The sequence below is a fragment of the Helianthus annuus genome, chromosome 10 (assembly GCF_002127325.2).
Source record: "Helianthus annuus cultivar XRQ/B chromosome 10, HanXRQr2.0-SUNRISE, whole genome shotgun sequence".
Lineage (NCBI taxonomy): Eukaryota > Viridiplantae > Streptophyta > Magnoliopsida > Asterales > Asteraceae > Helianthus > Helianthus annuus.
The window spans coordinates 123,195,709-123,208,715 of record NC_035442.2 but is presented as its reverse complement, the minus strand read 5'-3'; the positions used below and the strand labels follow the sequence as shown (position 1 = coordinate 123,208,715).

Genomic DNA, 13,007 nt, shown 5'->3' with positions numbered 1-13,007 from the left:
TAATCGTTCTACCTTGTAGTCTTCCCGTATTGGCAAAAAGTGGGCTGATTTGGTCAAACGATCAACTATAACCCAAATACTGTCGTGACCTGATGGTGTGGGCGGAAGTTTGGTTATGAAATCCATAGCTATACTCTCCCAACCCTACCCGAAAACCCTACCCAAACCTAGTTAATGTGGGGGCGGGGGTGCACAAAAAACCCAAACCTCAGGAATCCGAAATCCGGTTCTGGATCAATACACGAAACCGAGTTTTTTTCCATACCTGATATGTAAATGTATCTATTTATGTTTTTTGAATTCTTTTATCATGGTAATATTTTACTTTCTAATATAGAAGCCCTTTTATGTTATTTATTTATATTTACCATATTGATATTGATTTTGAAGTTTTTCTGCAAAAAAATGGATTAAACAAAAGTGCAACCACTTAAAAAACCAGATCTATACTAGAAAAATACCATGAAACAGGGTTTTTTGCAGTCCCTTAAAAATCCGATCTATACACGAAAAATACCTTGAAACTGGATTTTTTGATACCCGAAAATAGGGTATTTTGATACATGGGTATATGGTACCTGTAGTCTAAGGGTGAGCAATAACCGAACCGCTAACCGAATTCGAACCGAAAACCGAACCAAAACTAACAGAAACCGAACCAAAATTAACCGAAACCGAATTAACCGAAAATCGGTTATCAGTTATTCTTTTGTACCGTCGGTTAACCGAAATTAACCTACCATTTATATATTCATATATTTCTTGCTTTTATACCTCCCTTTTATATTTTCAAACATATCTAGCTTTTGTACATACATTTCATGTATTTATACCTCCATTTCATTAATTTATACCTCCATTTCATGTATTTATACATCTATTCCATGTATTTATACATCCATTACATGTATTTCTAAATAAAAAATAGCCCTTGTTTGGTTTGGTTATTAACCCAAAGTATTAGTTAGTTCAGTGTGAATAAAGATTGTCAAGGTTCGGTCTATCTTTCTCTGTTAGCCATGTAAAAAGCCAAAAATTCCTTACCTTTACCTGAGCCCAAAACCCATAAGTCCTTTTGATATGTGCTATGTTATGTGTTATAGTGGGGGTGTGATTGTCATACAAGCTTATGAGTACAGAGTTTCATATTCGGGTTAGAGTAACATATATACTAGCACATTACACGCTAGTCCAGATAAAGCCGAGATGAGTGTTTATTGTGAGGGGCATGTTGGTATGTGTGTAGGACCATAAGCATGTTAGTTTTAGTTAGGCAAGTCTTGGATTGTTTCAAATGTGCACCATCTACTTGTCAGATTGTCAACCTTGATTGTGTCAGTCTATGGGATAGGGTATGACTTAGGATCTTAAATTGTTAAATCGATAAGGGATTTAGAAGTGATTTGTTAATACGATGATTAATGTTTATGATGGTTGCTTGAGGACAAGCAAGGATAAGTGTGAGAACATAATGGAGAGAGAAAAATGTGAGCATTAATGTGGTTATCTTTATGGGTTTTATTGCGTTTTACGTGATTATATTGTTTGGATGTGATAACTACGAGAAATTGTGGTTTTGCAAATTAATCGCTTAAACCGAGGGAATTAAAGTGCTTGGAGATGAAGTGGAACACCCGAAGATGATAAGCAAGGCAAAAGATAATGATCGGGATTTGTTTCGGCTTGGAGATGAAGTGGAACACCCGAAGATCAAGGAGCACTTTCGGATGATTTTTCCATCATTTCCATCATAGTTTTTCACCAAATCGAAGATCTTGAAGATGCAATCAACCATGATTCAAGCTTCTGAAGACCGAATCACCAACATGAATGGCTAAATCTTCTGTGCTTTCCTCCGGGTGGAGGATTCTTGTAAGTGGACGGATTTTATGTGTTTTTATCGTTTTTGATTCAATTGAACTTGGTAATCTAAGCATTCAATGCTTTTTACCTGTTGATTCAATTGATTGGCTGTAAAAGATTGATTTTTATTTAAACCTTAGTTCTAATTCATTCAATTCCCGAGAGTTCTAGTAATTGGGGTATATTTGATAGGGATTGGGTTTGGTAATTTCAACTGATGTTCATATGATAGCCTTCCGTTGTTTTGCAATCGAAGTGCTTAGTCTTTAAACAATCACAACCTATTAATTGAGTTTACAATCAGTCTATGTGATTGTTACAATTGAACACATAATTGAAATTCACTTTGAATCTAAAATCTGGAGAAGCCATTTTTTTCTCATTGTTACAACCTTTTGTTAGTAAATCTTAATTTAGTAAAACACTCAAACAATCTATTTTCATTTCTGCAATTAGCTTTTAATACTTAATCAACAAACACTTCCACCATACTCCTTTAGTTCAATACCCTACTTACTCTAGTTATCTAGTTTATTTAGGTTTTTGTATGACACTCAAAACACACACACACTAATTTCACATTTTATGAACAAAAGCCTAGATTAATCAATGGGCGCATCAACCAGTAATCGCAACAAGTGTGAATCTTCACCATCTGGGTCCAATAATTATAATCTCCACATTGCTAAGAAACTCAACTTTTTTCGTCTCACATAGATTCAAAGAAAGTTTCAACAAGTTCAGTTTCAAGATACAGTCCTTATAGAAGTCCTGTTTCAAAACTCATTCTTTATCCCCAAAGGTTAACACCAATTAATGTTGATGAAGATGAGAGTGTTGGTATGGTTGAAACAGTGGAGGATGGGAAAGAGTATAGTAATGTTTTAGTGGAGTGGGAGTAGATTGTGGCAAGGTATATGAAGCTGGATTGAAAGGCGGCATCTGCGTATGCGTATGCAGAAGTGGCATCGAAAGGGAGTTGACATGATGCTTTTGCTAAACAGTTGGGTAAAGAGCATAAGAAAGAATGAGAAAGATGAAGAAAATGGATGAATATAAAGTTCTTCTGGTTGTTTCCATGGTGGGTTTTTGGTAAAGATTGAAGCTTTTTCATTATTTTTAGATGCTAGCTAAATAAGTGGACATAGTGATTGGAAATTTTGTTTTTAAAGAGGCAATGTAGTCATTTCATCAAAACTTAACATTATATATGGATGAAGTTAATGAAAGTGGGTTTAATTGAAACGAAAATGAAACTGCTGAACTGTTTAACATTTTTAATAGTTATTTTCAACAAACCACGTTAAAAAAAAGTAGTGACGTGTTTGGCTAAGCTTATTTAACTCAAAAATGATTTTTTTGTGAAAAAAGACTTATTGACTTATGACTTTTTGAAAATGAGTTTTTAAAAAGTGTTTAGATTAGCTTACGAGCTGGGAAAAACCAATAAGTCAATAAGTTGTTTTTTAAAAAGTGTTTGACTTAGCTTATTCATGTAAAATAACTAAAAGTCATAAGTTATACGGAGGTGTTATGTAAAATAACTAAAAGTCATAAGTTATACGGAGGTTTTAAAAAGCTTAGCCAAACATCCCCTAAATAACGCGAAAATATATAAACTCATTAAAAAGAAAAAGTAAATAACGCCAAAATATATAAAGTTTGAAAATCGAAGAAAACAAAAAGACGAAAATATAACCAAAAGGTTAAGGTAGTAAAATTAAAAATAACATCGGCCTCAACACTCATCTTTATTCCTCACGATCAAGGTCTCTTCGTCGTCCTCTGGCAAGCAGGTAAATTTCCAAAAACTCGTATGAGTTGCATCAATCTCAACACTTTTCCAACCAAACCCTAGCTATCTCCCCCCAATTTCATTAATCCACAACTTGATTATGCAGTGAATTACAACAGAGGTATGCTTTAGTTCAAGTTACTGGTGCAGTTATACTAATTCTTTTACCGTTCAATTTATGAAATTCGCTGATTCGTGTACGTATACAATGTGGCATACTTTCTTCGTGTGATTCGTTTCTTCATACACGATTATAGCCTGTAAGAATCACGGTTTTTTAGGGTTTAGACTCGATACTTTTACAATGGATTTAATTTCTTGTGTATATATGTTTGGTGGATTATGAACTGAAAGAGATTACTAAAATGTTACTACTGTGACATATGATTTGAAGAAAATGGAGTTTGATATCATCCAGAATTGATTCGGTTAATATATGTTTACAGGATTCGTGTAACGAAAGAGAGCTTTTGGAACCCTAATCTGTCAATCATTTCTACGGATCGGCGCCTTTCGAGGTGACTTTTAATATCTCTACCTATCCCTTATGTTGATTCACATTTGTGCAACTAAACTGATGTCTAATCTAGATCATGGATTACCTAATGAGTTATGAATTCAGGAGAACGTTATTTTCGTGTGTGTGTGTTTTATGAGGATATTTGAGTGGATGAATGTATTGCTATGATAAGACATTGTGTCTTTGTGATGTAGCTGCTTATAGAATTACTTAAATGCTTAAATGAGGGTGTGGGGTTGGTCATTATTTTGAGTCTCTGACACACAGACAGTGATGCACAAAGTAAATAAATGCTTGTGCCTCCTGTCATTTTCTAATTCCGTATGTGATGCATAGGATGTTTTCATGTTAATGCTATAGCATGTGTATTACGGTATACATTCGGTAATTGCTATAGCATTTATGAAAGACAGGAGTCCAGATTGGCTATTATACGATGACGAGAAACATACGTATCAATGTATCATATATAGCACGCTACACTAAACGCATTCCTTGAAAATCAATATGGTTGGTATGTTTGATACATTATCATTAATGATACTAGTGATAACAGAAGCTACAAAGAAATTGTTTAAGGTAATTGTGAACTTTAAGATTTTATGTGTTGAACATTAATGATACAGGTACCTGCTTGGTGATGGATGACTATGACGTTATTTCAGATACTCCACAGATGCTCCCACCGCCACCTGGCAGTTTCCCCGACCGCGAAGAACTTATCCAACATGTTGGGGAGTTTGGGATATCTCAGGGATACGTCGTAACTATCAAACAATCAAAAAAAGAAAAGGTTGTAGTTCTTGGATGCCAACGAGGCGGTGTTTATAGAAACAGACGTAAAACAATCGATGACGGCACGAGTGAACTCATCCGCAAAAGAAAATCTGGTTCACGGCTTACAAATTGTCCGTTCGAACTAGTGGGTAAAAAGGATGACGGGTTCTGGGTACTTTCGGTTAAGAACGGGTCGCATAATCACGAACCGTTGAGTGATATCACACAACATCCATCTGCCAGACGGTTTACAGAGGATGAGGTTTTGCTTATCAAGGAGATGACGGAAGCGGGTTTAAAACCGCGTCAAATTTTAAAGAAACTACGACAACACAATCCCGAGCTTTTATCGACTCCGAAGCACGTGTACAATATAAAGACCAAGCTTCGTCAAGGAAATCTTACAGGTGTGTCTCAGGAATCTAAAAGATTAGTTTTTCATTACTCTAGACATTAAACAAGGCTTTAACTTATAATATTCTTCTTCCCGTCTCGCTATTATTATGCTTTCATGCTCAGTTAAGAGATATAAAACATTGAGGCCTCAGACTTCAGCTCAAGGAAACTCTAATTCATCAACAACGTCAGAGCCATCATGGAGACAGCGATATCCTCCTGTAAGAACGCATGATTCATGTATAGTTATTCTAGAAATATTTAACGTAGGCCTGTAAACGAACCGAACAAACAAGAACAGAGTCATGTTTGTGTTTGTTCATTTAACTTTAGCCGAACACGAACATATAATTGAACCCTTTTTTTGTTCATGTTTGTTCATTAAGAAAATGGGCATGTTGAACATAAACAAACAAGCTTAAACGAACATTATTTAACAAACATAAAACAACACAATGAACATAATTGAACATTGAACAAACATAAAGAAACACAAATGACCAAACATCCACGGACATAAAGTAGCTTTTTTATATAAATTACTGGTTAATTACGATATAAAGGAACACAAATGACCAAACATAAACAGACATAAAGTAGCTTTTTTTATGTAAATTATTGGTTAATTACGATAAGTTTCATTAGAAAGCCCATTTTCATTACTAGAAATCCCAGTTATCAATTAGTTATATCTATATAAGTAGTTAGAAAACTTTTTTATGCTTATATGTATATAAATATAACTACTTATGTATTTATTAAAATTTAAACGAATATAAACGAAAGAATACAAATCAACAAACATAAACGAACATAAATGAACAAACATAAACGGACGTTCACAAACACAAACGAAGGCACTACGTGTGTTCATGTACATTCGTTTAATTAAATGAACAAAAAAATTTGTTCATGTTCGTTCGTTTATTAATAAACGAACTTCCCGCCGAACAAGATCACGAACTGTTCATGAACGTTCGGTTTGCTTACAGGCCTAATTTCACGGGTACCAGTCATTATACGCTTCCAGTTTGTACATTATTTTGCTGAGATGATATCTGATGTAATCTAACATTCATAATGTTTCGTGGGATGAGAGGACCATTGAAACGAAAAATACATTTCAAATATCATAACTTGAGTTGTTTGTTTATTTCTCAGAGGGTGCCAAATTTCATTGGTGGTATGTTTATAGACTCACAATCAAGAACATCTATCGATGTTATAAACCCTGTAAGTTTACTAGTTCTTAGTCCTTTTCGTTTTTGTTACCTATAATTTCCCTAGATTTGAATAGCAACGAACGAACTGAACATTCAGCGAGCAGTTCATGGACCATTCGGCTGGAAGTTCATTTGTGTTTGTTCGTTTAATAAATGAACGAACACGAACAAGAAATTTCGTTCGTTTAGTTTAATGAATGAACATGAACGAAGGCCGCGTTCTTTCATTTATGTTGTTGAATGTTCGGTAACGTGTTCGTTTATGTTCGATAGCTCATTAGTGTTTTAAATTATATTTTATTTAAATATTGTAAAATTCCGACAAATAAAATATTTAATAGTTTTAAGTGTATTATGTATTCTGTCCATGAACGCTTGATTGTGTTCGTTTGTTTTTATTTGTGTTCATGAACATCCGTTCGCGTTCATTAGCTAAAATTAACAAACGAACACGGACGAGTTCATTTCCTTAACAAACTAACACGAACACAAAATCTCGTTCGGTAAGTGTTCATGAACACATAATACTTTATGTGCCAATCAATATTTCCTTAACAAACAAACATGAACAAGGTCTTGTTTGTGTTTGTTTGGTTCGTTTGCAGCCCTACTTAATACTTTATGTGCCAATCAATATAGGCAACCCAACAAGTGGTATCCCAAGTTCCTCTAACTACTGGTGAAGAGTTTAGAGCAGCAGTATATGCAGCTAAATGCTCTCTTCCATCATGGCGAAATACACCTGTCATGACACGTCAGCGTATCATGTTCAGGTTTCAGGAACTTATTCGTAGAGACATTGTAAGCGTCTACATTTTGATTACATTGCCATGCATAGTATTGCATACATCATCAGTTTTCCAATTAAATAAATAAACAATACTAATAGAAGTTTTTATTTTTTTATAGGATAAGATTGCTCAAAATATAACTTCAGAGCAGGGAAAGACACTGAAGGATGCACGTAATGAGATGCTGCGTGGACTTGGTGTGAATCTTTCGTTAACAGCTTTTAGTTACATTTATGAAGTTTACCGAAATTGAAACTTACGATAACTGCTATTTACTTGTAGAGGTGGTTGAACATGCGTGTGGGATGACATCACTCCAAATGGGGGATTTTGTTTCGAACATCAGAAGCGGAGTTGATAGCTATAGCCTGCGGGAACCACTCGGTGTTTGTGCTGGAATATGTCCTTCTAACTTTCCCGCATTAGTTCCTTTGTTGGTAAGCCCGTTTGAACTTGTTTTGATAATTTGATTTATTGGATATGTATTTGTTTTGGTTTGGTTTTTTCTGAGGCTTACTGAACTTTGTTTTTTTTTTTGAGTAAAATGCCATTTTCATCCAAAGGTTTGCTTTTCCGCATCTGGATCCAAAAGGTTTAAAATCTTGCCATTTTTATCCGACTCGTTAACTCCATCCATTTTTTAACGTTAAGTCCGGGGTATTTTAGTCCTTTTACCTATTTGTTAATGTTAATGTTTATAAGAAAAGTCATAACTAGAAAGTCAACAGAGGTGTAACTTTTTTTAATAGTGTTTTTTATTTTAATAAAAAAATGTCTAAAAAGACGGAAATACCCCTCATTTAATGGAGAAAAATGGAGTTAACGAGCCGGATGAAAATGACAAGATTTCAAACCTTTTGGATCCAGATGAAAACAAACCTTTGGACAAAAGTGGCCTAACGCTCTAACCTCAGGGACGAAAATGACATTTTACTCTTTTGTTTTGCACTCTAATTTTGTATGATATAATGCAGATGTTTCCGATAGCAGTAGCATGTGGTAATACGTTTATTCTTAAGCCATCTGAGAAAGATCCAGGGGCATGCATGATACTTGCAGAATTAGCAATGGAGGCTGGTTTGCCCAACGGTGTACTAAATGTCGTTCACGGAACTAATGTAAGTACAACCTATGTGTTAACTAATGTTTTCTTTTTTGCATGCGAAACTTTTCATCGACATCATGCAGATTGATTTATTGAATTGTTTTGTGATTGATTGACCAGGATATTGTCAATGCCATATGTGATGATGATGATATCAAAGCTATAACATTTGTTGGTCCAGATTCTGTAAGTTTCATCTACTCTATGATAGTCTTCAATTGTTTATGGATACCATTATCTTTTTGTCAGGCTTTAAATATACGTATGTAGGGCCAATGATGTAAAGCCTTCCAGAATCAGAACTTACACATAATATGTTCTCCAAATATTGTCAGGCTTTCTAGAATCAGAACTTACACATAATATGTTATCCAAGTTTTGTCAATGCATACAAAAGCCTGAAAAATATTTTCTTTTCTGCAGTCTGGTTCACACATTCACGCAAGAGCCTCTTCAAATGGTAAACGTGTACAGGTATCATGCATATTGTCTCGTTTCATAATATTAGTTCAGCTTTTGCTATAAAAATAAAATCATCTTTTTTCTCAATTCGCCTCTTTTATCAGTCAAATATTGGTGCAAAAAACCATTCAATTGTAATGCCTGATGCAAATATGGACGCCACATTGGACGCTCTTGCTGCTGCCGGATTTGGTGGTGCCGGACAAAGGTGTACAACGCTGAATACGGTTGTATTTGTTGGAGGTTCAAAATCATGGTATTCTTTTCTCTATTTGATTATGTTTCACTCATATTTGTAGTATTATACTCCTTTTTATTTATTTTTAAATTAATTACTGTTTTGATCTTCTGCAGGGAAGAAAAACTAGTGGAGCGTGCCAAAGCACTTAAAGTAAATGTTGGAACCGACCCTGATACAGACATCGGCCCTGTGATCAATAAAATGGTGAGTACATTAATACTTTTTGACAATCAAATGATCCTATAACCTTTTCTGTTAATTTTTGTTCTAAATATTTATTTATTAGTGACAACTATTTTTTTTATGTTGTGATGCATTGACAGGCAAAGGAAAAAGTAAATAGATTAATCCAATTAGGTATCGAGGCTGGTGCTAGATTAATTCTGGATGGAAGACATATTGAGGTACATATTTTGTTAAATTCATGTGAAATGACCATTTTACCCTTGATTCATATATATCTATCTATATATATATATATATATATATATATATATATATATATATATATATATATTTTTTTTATTTTCGTTTTGAAAACTCCAGCCTTGTATGCTAATATGAAAATTTTGGGTCTCACAATAGGTTCCAAAGTATGAAATGGGTAATTTTATCGGGCCGACCATCTTATCTGATGTTACAGATGGAATGGAATGTTACAAGGTACCTTATTATCTTATACGTGATACGTCTCAAATCTTATCATTCTAGACGGTACTTTAATCTTAACATCGCTATCTTTGTGTGCTCAGGAAGAGATTACTGGCCCGGTTCTTCTCTGTATGCAGGTTGCCTTAATAGTCAATATTATCATCACCATATGTACAAGATTGATAAGTTGACTTTTCAACATTAACGTTTCCATATATTTTCAGGCTGGAAGCTTAGAGGAAGCCATAGCTATTGTCAACAGAAACAGGTGATTTTCAATATTTCACATCCATCATAAAATCTATCATCTAGCTTGTTTTATGCTCTAAGTTTGCCTCTGGATTCATTAGGTATGGATTCGGTGCATCAATATTCACTAAAAATGGTGCATCAGCAAGGAAATTTCAAACTGAGATAGAAGCTGGGCAGGTAAACTATTTTACTCTCCCCTACCTTTTATAAAAGTCGAGAATAATTGTATTTAAACTTATGTTAAGTTTCCACGACACAGGTTGGTGTAAACGTCCCTGTCCCGGCCCCACTACCGTTCTTTGCGTTTACTGGAACAGAGGCGTCTTTCTCAGGAGACCTAAATTTCCATGGTGAATTTACCGGTCATTGGTTGTTTTGATTGTTATCATGAAGTTGAGTTTAATAAATGTTTTTGTTGCAGGTAAAACAGGGGTTGACTTTTACACACAGATCAAGACGGTGAGTCAACAATGGAAGGATTTTAGGATTAACGACGAAATTCCACTGGAAATGCCTCCAACCAATTTTCAGAGCAGTGACGGAACATCCTTGTTATTACCGACTCACAATTTTCCCAATACCGATGATGACAGAGGGCACCTGGCATCCCCGTCAGATAACCTTGATTGTGACAATGGACCGTCGTTTACGATACCACATAAAGATTTTCAAACGGGTGAAGCTGTGTCTCTTGGTTTGCAGCTCAGAGATTTTCAAAACAGCGATGTATCTCCTGCTTTGCTCATGTCGGATGGATCACAGGACCCCAAGTTCTTGACCCATTTTCTTAACTGGTAGTATTCTTTTTTCAAAATACTTTTAAAATATTTTGAAATTAAGAACATCATATAAATAAATGTTTTTGGTTTCAGGAGCCGTAACGCTCAATAGTATTCATGCACTTGTCAACGTAGCGGGCTTTAAGAGAACGTAGTATTCATGCACTTGTCAATGTAGCAGGCTTTAAGGGAACGTTTGTGCGCATGTGCGGGTGGGTAGTCCTCAAAAATGTTGATTATATCTTGTACTGTAAAAAGATTTACAATTTAGTTAAGCTTGGTGTAGTTAAGTTATGAAGTGATAAATGTTACATGTGATTAATGATTGATTGTTGTTTAAATGAATCTATCATAGAATGATCTTGGTAATGCTTTTATGTGCAATTAAATTTATTCAAACTCTTAACAGTCAAAATTCGATTTAATGTTACAAGCAAATTTGTATAGCAATGGGTTGAAAAAAATATTTTGTTTATAGAAACATTAAATAAGGTTCACAATCACATTACATACTTCAAAATCATAGCAAATCAAATTAAATTGCTTTTGCAAAGCCTAACAAGAAGCTAAAGAAGAGGGATCAAGCTTGTCATATGCCTGTAAACGCTTTCTTCCCACCGCTAGAAGATCCAGCTGGAATCACCTTCAACACGTTGAACCTCACTGTCTTGGATAATGGTCTAAACAAACAAAAACCAGTTTAAAACCAGCAGCACATATAACTAAAAATGCACAGGTAAAGCAAACCTGCACTGTCCAACGGTGACATGGTCACCTTCTTTCACTCGGAAACATGGCGAAATGTGTGCTGGGATGTTTGAATGGCGTTTCTCATAACTGCATACAACACACATAACAAAAACTTCAAAATCTTGTGAATTGGATAAAGTATACTGGTAAATTGCAGTGAAGGGTTTTGAGTCTAACCGCTGATACTTCTTCACATAATGGAGGTAGTCCCGACGAACAATAATGGTCCTAACCATTTTCGCACTGTGGCATGTACCAGCAAGAATACGTCCTCTAATGGAGACATCACCAGTGAAAGGGCACTTCTTGTCGATGTAAGTTCCTAAAGTAATCAAATACCGGACCACGATCAGTTAAGTTAGTTCACCAAAACTCATTAGTTTGCAGCACAACAATTAACAAAAATTTCATTACTTCAATTGAAAACATACGTACTAATTCGTAAGCACGTTAGCCGGTACTAATGTAGGTTCGGTTTTGACGGTTTGTAACTTGAAACTAAACCAACAATCTTGTAAAAGCAGATAATGATATTATATGAAGATTGGAAATAAGTAAAAATGACCTTCAATAGCTTCTCTTGGAGTCTTGAAGCCAAGACCAATATTCTTCCAGAATCTGTTTCCACCTTTCCCAGGCCTCTTCCCCTTTCCACTTTTCTTGGAACTATCACAACAACACACAATCAACAATCATCTTTCCATAACAGATTGAACTATAATAAAAGTGCAACTTTCTCACCATAAAAAGACCTTGGGTTGCTTTAAAAACGCCTTCTCAGTCTACACAACAAAACACAAAATGTCAACGTCTGTAGGTGAAGAAGATATATTTATATATAAATGTTAAAGAGATTATGTCACCTGTTCCGCCATTGTTGAAGAGATCCGAGCAGTGACGGAGGCACAAGTAAAACCCTAGAGTAGAGAGAGACTGTATTTCGTTTTCGTTTCTCTATTTCACAATGCATAACATGGGCCTAATGGGCTTTTATTGGATTATTGAATGGTGCTGGTCTGTTGTTTTGTGTTGTGTTGGTGAACAAAAAGTCAAAACCAGTTTCGGGTTTAAACCGGTTTGGGTTGTATCGGTTTGTTGACCGGGTTTGGTTTGGTTCGTTTTCAAGCCAATTTTGAGAAGGTTTTAACAGTTCGATTTAGGTTCAATTCTGTTTCAAAGGAGTGGGTTAGAAACCGGTCCCAAACCTACGTGTTTCGTTGGATTGGGTCTCCCCAGTTACGGGTTGAGTCGGGTTTCGATAATCACCTTTGATTCACAGATTTGTAGTTTTATCACTTTGTCCTTTGCTAACATTTATTGTTTGCTAATTTGACACTCGGATCATTTCATAATCAATGTAGGGAATAACTAAACAAGTGTGTGCGTGCACATAGTGCTTCAA

The 13,007-nt window shown here is 35.1% G+C and overlaps 2 protein-coding genes across 6 annotated transcripts; one reads left to right on the top strand and one right to left on the bottom strand.

Annotated features, from left to right (window-relative positions):
• Positions 1-3,567: 3,567 nt before the first annotated feature.
• Positions 3,568-11,230, top strand: LOC110885328 (methylmalonate-semialdehyde dehydrogenase [acylating], mitochondrial). 5 transcript variants are annotated; one of them, XM_022133010.2, is made up of 22 exons: positions 3,578-3,659; positions 3,765-3,779; positions 4,105-4,176; positions 4,805-5,362; positions 5,475-5,572; positions 6,513-6,584; positions 7,214-7,375; positions 7,484-7,562; positions 7,648-7,802; positions 8,340-8,483; positions 8,591-8,656; positions 8,894-8,944; positions 9,037-9,188; positions 9,287-9,377; positions 9,497-9,577; positions 9,759-9,836; positions 9,926-9,961; positions 10,049-10,092; positions 10,175-10,253; positions 10,336-10,426; positions 10,498-10,870; positions 10,949-11,224. In XM_022133010.2, the coding sequence occupies exons 4-22, from the start codon at positions 4,819-4,821 to the stop codon at positions 10,965-10,967; spliced, it is 2,415 nt and encodes an 804-aa protein (XP_021988702.1). In that variant the 5' UTR covers positions 3,578-3,659; positions 3,765-3,779; positions 4,105-4,176; positions 4,805-4,818; the 3' UTR covers positions 10,968-11,224. The 5 variants fall into 5 exon arrangements, with proteins under 5 accessions (XP_021988700.1, XP_021988702.1, XP_021988699.1 ...); XM_022133008.2 differs by lacking the exon at positions 3,765-3,779 and having other exon boundaries at positions 3,568-3,659; XM_022133007.2 differs by having other exon boundaries at positions 3,641-3,779; positions 10,949-11,230.
• A 77-nt stretch (positions 11,231-11,307) lies between these two features.
• Positions 11,308-12,588, bottom strand: LOC110885329 (40S ribosomal protein S11-2). The gene is made up of 6 exons (XM_022133013.2): positions 12,469-12,588; positions 12,347-12,387; positions 12,171-12,271; positions 11,783-11,927; positions 11,603-11,692; positions 11,308-11,535 (listed from the first exon to the last, which is right to left on the bottom strand). Exons 1-6 carry the CDS (start codon positions 12,478-12,480, stop codon positions 11,445-11,447), a joined length of 480 nt encoding a protein of 159 aa, XP_021988705.1. The 5' UTR covers positions 12,481-12,588; the 3' UTR covers positions 11,308-11,444.
• Between the last annotated feature and the right edge of the window lie 419 nt (positions 12,589-13,007).

Excerpts from the sequence above, each read along its gene's own strand:
- LOC110885328 (XM_022133007.2), top strand. The coding sequence starts at position 4,819 with ATGGATGACTATGACGTTATTTCAGATACTCCACAGATGCTCCCACCG. Across the intron at positions 9,189-9,286 it reads GTTGGAGGTTCAAAATCATG|GGAAGAAAAACTAGTGGAGC; the intron begins GTATTCTTTTCT and ends GATCTTCTGCAG. Across the intron at positions 9,837-9,925 it reads ATGGAATGGAATGTTACAAG|GAAGAGATTACTGGCCCGGT; the intron begins GTACCTTATTAT and ends TTGTGTGCTCAG.
- LOC110885329 (XM_022133013.2), bottom strand. Across the intron at positions 11,928-12,170 it reads TCCAAGAGAAGCTATTGAAG|GAACTTACATCGACAAGAAG; the intron begins GTCATTTTTACT and ends TGATTACTTTAG. Across the intron at positions 11,536-11,602 it reads GTCACCGTTGGACAGTGCAG|ACCATTATCCAAGACAGTGA; the intron begins GTTTGCTTTACC and ends TTGTTTGTTTAG.